At 47.2% G+C, this 5,687-nt stretch overlaps 1 protein-coding gene across 2 annotated transcripts in view; it reads right to left on the reverse strand.

Annotated features, from left to right (window-relative positions):
* AP2A2 (adaptor-related protein complex 2, alpha 2 subunit) overlaps positions 1 to 5,687 on the reverse strand; it is an 86,386-nt gene that overhangs the window by 20,279 nt on the left and 60,420 nt on the right. For both annotated transcript variants that reach the window (XM_006876971.1, XM_006876970.1), the window contains exon 7: positions 476 to 584. In XM_006876971.1, coding sequence (XP_006877033.1) covers positions 476 to 584 — 109 coding nt within the window. The remainder of the gene's footprint in view (positions 1 to 475; positions 585 to 5,687) is intronic.

Below are 5,687 nucleotides of genomic sequence, written 5' to 3' on the forward strand. Positions count from 1 at the left end.
GTCTGTCCTCAGGGGGCTGAAGGAGTCTGTCCTCAGGGGGCTGAGCGGCGTCTGTCCTCAGGGGGCTGAGCGGGGTCTGTCCTCAGGGGGCTGAGCGGGGTCTGTCCTCAGGGAACTGAGGACAGCAGAAGTTGTACCATGGGGACACAGGTGGCATCTGAGCTGGTATAAAAAGATCCTGGAAAGCAGCCTTGAACCGACCACAATTCACATCATCTCCCTAAAGTCACACAGGCTGTCACACTACTGTTACTACCACCATTTTACAGGTACAAAATGTCTGAAGACTTCAAATTTTATTTAAGACGCATTCTAATTCTATGTAAAAGCGGGAACATCCCACATGATAACAAAACCATGACTGTCTAGGCAGTGCCCTGAGGCTCCAACACTAGGAAAGCAGACACGTGACCAAAGGTTTCCGATGGACAGGCTGGGGGCCGAGGGAGGTCCATGTCCACTGCCCTGCCATTACCTGGGGGCGGGTAGCACTGGAGTAGCCTCAGCAGCTTCACTGACAGCCAGGGGGCGGGAACAAAGTAGTAGGTGTAGTCCTGAAGGTCCGTGGACGCAGACGTCACGATCTGAAAGACAGGACAACTCACGAGATGACCACGGCACTTCACAAGGCTAGAGACGCATGCACACGGCACGTGCTGAGAGCACTCACACCACCTTCCATGCTTGTCAGCCTGCCCCAAGGACGAGCCAGCTGCTGCTCCCTGGAACCATTCGCTGAGGAGCACACATCACTTGGGATGAAATTCCATGGATGCTCGACAGCCCCACTTCGGGGCTGAAAATGGAAGAAACACAGCAGCTTGGAAGGGGGAGCATCGCCTCCATACCCCAATGCAGAGCCATGTTCGAGTTTCCAAGCCCAGCAGAGAGCACGCTCTCAGGTAGAGCCCCATTCTGACAGCCTTCTGGACACTCCGTCCCCTACTGCCCGTGCCATCTTCCCAGTCTCCGACAGCAGGCTCCTTTCCAGGCCTCACCTGTGCAGCCTGTTCAGGAAGTCAGTACCAAGAGATGGAATCGACTCAATGGCAGTGGGGTTGGGATTCAGAACGAAGAACCCCATCAGGAGGGTCATCGTGACCCTGGCCTAAACTGAAAGCCCCGCCTATTCATGCAGGGAACTGAGCTCCACCAGCAGCCAGACAGAGGACTGAGCAGGACAAACAGTAGCAGGAGATGCCAGCAAGGCAGGAAGGCACTGCCTCCACGGAGCGCGAGGGATCTGCATAGCACGTCCCTGGGCAGCTAGAGACACACACAGGGACAGAGCCATCGCTTTCCACGTGCATTGAAACAACTGCAGAGTCCAAAGCATTGAGAGAGCTACCTCACGAGTTTAGCAAGAGATGAGCAATTGAGCCAGAACAAAGCCAAGGGAAGAACTGAAGAAGATAAAAAGCAAGGCAAGCGGTCGGGTCCCCTCAGGGCAAACCCCCTTCCAAGACTAAAACTCAATGACAATACACGAGCACACATGTGCTCTGACTGGAGACCACGGTGGTCACCAATAAAGGGAAGTGAGAGAAAAACAGCAATGAAGCTGCGAGCTAAGCCCTACAACATTCAACAGACTGCTGGGAACCCGGGTGGAGACCTGGTCGGCCAGCAGTGTGGCAAGACTGGGGACTCCTGGGCCCAGAGTCAGTGACATAGTCACAGAGGACTGGAGTGGAGACAGAAGTATCCAGCTGATAAGAAGAGAGGAGATATGCACAAGAACACCCACACTTGCAGATAATACCCACTTGACCTGGCTTCAGTGACTGGATGATCAGAGCTCAACTAGAAGAAAGAAAAGGAAAAAATGAGTAACGGATACAATTTGATGAACTTGACCTACACCTATGGATGCAGTAGCTCAAAAGAGGGAACAAATCTTTACAGCAAGGATCATTCTCACCCCCTCCACACACAGAGTAGACAGGGATAGGCCACTTGGACATTGGCTATCCAAAATTGGGGAGGTGGGGGGAGGTGCTACCAAAGGCAAGAAGTGACTGGCTTGCAGGCTTTCAAGGGGGGAGCCTGGATCCAGAGGGCCTGGAGGAAGATAGAATCTCCACTGAGTGGTATCCAATCTGTCTGGGCAGGACTGATGAAAGGAGATGGGAACAGCACTCATGTGGTACAACAGTGACTAATGACTATCAGGAATGACTCAGGGTTGGAAGTGTAAAGGTAGACATTTTGTAGCAAAAGAAAGGTAGTGATTGACTTTGCAGGCCAGGAGCAGAGGCCTCTGGGACCATCAAGGGAGAAGAGTGGAGAGCGGGACCCTACCCGGACAAACAATGATGCCAGAGATGGAGGCAGAGACGATGACATGGAGAGATGGAGCAGCCGGGGACTCTAGACCTAGAGAGGGAGAGGGGCTGTGTGCTGACGACCAGGTTGCAGGTTTGCGGTATATACCCTGTGGTTGTTTGATGCTGCATGGAAGGGATTGTAACCACGGCAATGTAATGATACAAGGTAGGATGAATGTAAAGCTAATATTCTCCCATGTAAACTATCACATAATTCACAGCAAAACTGTTAAAAAAAAAAAAAGCAGAAAGCAATCAAAGAGGAGGGAAACGCAACAGAGAGAACCAACAAAGTCAAATAGCAATCCGTGCAAAGAAATTACTAAACACTTAGTGAGAGTGAAGCGGGACAAACCTCCAATGTCAACTCCAATGCCAAAAATGAAAGGGACAGTCACTATGAATCCAGCATACGAGGTGATCTGAAATCAATAAATAGTTAGATAAATGAGCAAATATCAGGAAAATCCACCTTAACCAAAACTGATGAAACAAACAAAATAAGAGTCCCAAAAGCTACCAAATCAATTGAACCCATAATTAGAAACCTTCTCAGAAAGAAAACTCCAAGTTCAAATGGATCTGTCAGATAACTAGATAGAAAAATGTCCTTCATCTGACAAAGAGAAGCAACACCACCAACGACAAATCCTACAGTTAGCACCAGCGTTACAGTGAAAGTGAATGCTTTCCCTCTGAGAGAAGCAAGCGTCTCAGAGTCAACGTTATAGTGGACATTCACACGAGTCAGAGCCATCATGTCACAAATCACTGCCACGATTCATACAGGATGTGAGTTACTATACAGAAAATCCAAAAACCTCTACAAAGAAGTAACTAAAATCAGTATGTGAGCCTAACAAACTTGCCAGCTTCAAGATCAATACACAAGTCAATTATAAAATTGAGAAACAGATAATGGTAATGGATGAACAACGTGACAAACGTAACTGTCACTGAATTGGATAGAGCATGAAGAACGCTGAAATGACAAGTTCTTATATATATTAGTTAAGGAGCTCTGGTAGCGAAGTGGTTACGAATTGGGCTGTGAACCTCAAGGTCAGCGGTTCGAAACTACCAGCCGCTCCGCGGGAGGAAGATGAGGCTTTCTACTCCCTTAAAGATTTACACCCTCGGAAACCCTGTACAGGGTCGCTATGGGTCGGAACCGACTCGACGGCATTTAACAACAACAACATATATATTAGTTAAGGAGCTCTGGTCACGTAGTGCTTACAAATCGGACTGCTAACCTCAAGGTCAGCAGTTGGAAACTACCAGCTGTTCTGCGGGAGAAAGATGAGGCTTTCTGCTCCCATAAAGATTCATAGCCTCGGAAACCCTGTAAAGGGTCGCTATGAGTCAGAACCAACTCTACGGCACATAACCACCACCACATATATGGTATTTACAACAATTTTTTAAAAAATCAAATTGCATCTTTATAAGCTAAAAACAAGCAAAAACTAATGGTACTGACAATAGTATTTTAAAAATAAAACATACAGTAATAAATGTAAAAAAAAAGATAAACAAACAAAAAAACCGAAACCAACTGCCATCAAATCCATCAACCACAACACACGGCAACCCTACAGGCCAGAACAGAACTGCCCACTGGGTGCACACGACTGCGCATCTTTACACAGACCATCTCATCGCTCTCCTGTGGAGCAGCCAGTGGGTTCGAACCACTGACCTACGGTGAGCAGCCCAACGCTTGACCCAGTGCACCACCAGGGATTCTTAAGCAAACAAAAAATAACTCAAAAGATTATAAAACGCTGGGCAAGAGCTTAGAAAACTATATATCCAACAAGAATCGAACAATCAAAAACTATAAATAAAGTCAACAATTAAACAAAACTACCCAAGCCATAACATGGACAAAGAATGTGAACAGACTTTTCACCAAAGAGGAAATTCATTCAAATGGTCACCAGACACATCAAAACATGCTCAGTGTCATGAGTCACCAGAGATGCAAATGGAAACAATGAGATACCATTTTATTGCCCCTATGATGCCCCGACGGCACTTAATAACAACAACAATGATGTCCAAAGTGTTTTTAAAGTGTTGAAGAGCAAAGATGTCAGCTTGAGGACTAAGGTGTGCCTGACCCAAACCTTGGTATTTTCAATAACCTCATATGCATGCGAAAGCTGGACAGTGAATAAGGAAGACCATAGAAGAATTGACACTTTTGAGTTATGGCGTTGGAGGAGAATACTGAAAGTGCCATGGACTGCCAAAGAATCAATAGATCTGTTCAGGAAGAAGTGCAGCCAGAGTGCTCCTTAGAGGCCAGGATGGCCAAACGTCGTCTCTCGTATTTCGGACATATTGCCAGGAGAGAGCAGTCGCTGGAGAAGGACATCATGTTTGGTAAGGTGGAGGGTCAGAGAAAAAGAGGAAGACTCCCAGTGAGATGGATTGGCCAAGTGGCAGCATCGATGGAGTCAAGCGTGGCAGCAGTAGTGAGGTTGGCCCAGGATCGGGCAGTGTTTCGTTCTGTTGTGCGTAAGGTCGCTATGAGTCGGACCAACCTGATGGCACCTAACAACAACAATGCCCAAGATGAAAAGAAGGAAAAACAACAACAGAAAAGAACACATTGTTTGTGAAGACGCGGGGAAATTGGAGCTTTGTCCATTACTGGCAGGAATGCCAAATGGTTCAGCTGTGTGGAAACCATGTGCAGTGGTGCCTCAGAAAACTAAACCCAGGATCACCCTATGGCCAAGCAATGGCACTCCTAGGTATGCGGTACCCCAAGACCTGAAAGCAGAGACGCAGACAGAGACTTGGAACCAGTGGTCACTGCAGCACTCTCACAAGAGCCAAAAGGTGGAACCCACCTAAATGTCCATCCCCAGTGAACGGATAAACAAGATGTGGTACGTACAAACAACGGGTACACTACTCAGGCAGCAGGAGGAATGCAGTCTGGATGCATGCTACAGTGTGGATGGAGCTGAGGGAAGTCAGTCAGTCACAAAAGGACACATTATGATCTCACTTATATAAAAAGAAAGGGCAGATATATAGAGACCAAAGTTTAGTGGTTCCCAGGGGCAGGACACAGGAGGAAAGGGGGTTAACAAACTGTACACTTACACAGAGTTAAAACTAACAAAATGTGTCAGATACAAGTTTTTTTAAAAAAAAAAAAAAGAGTAGCTGTGGCGGCTACTTACGGACAACCAAAAACCATACGGGGTGAGGTTAAACCATACGGGGGTGAGGTTAAACCATCCGGGTGAGGTTAAACCATATGGGGGTGAGGTTAAACCATCCAGGTAAGGTTAAACCATCCAGGTGAGGTTAAATCATACGGGGGTGAGGTTAAACCAT

Source organism: Chrysochloris asiatica, unplaced genomic scaffold, assembly GCF_000296735.1.
Source record: "Chrysochloris asiatica unplaced genomic scaffold, ChrAsi1.0 scaffold00439, whole genome shotgun sequence".
Lineage (NCBI taxonomy): Eukaryota > Metazoa > Chordata > Mammalia > Afrosoricida > Chrysochloridae > Chrysochloris > Chrysochloris asiatica.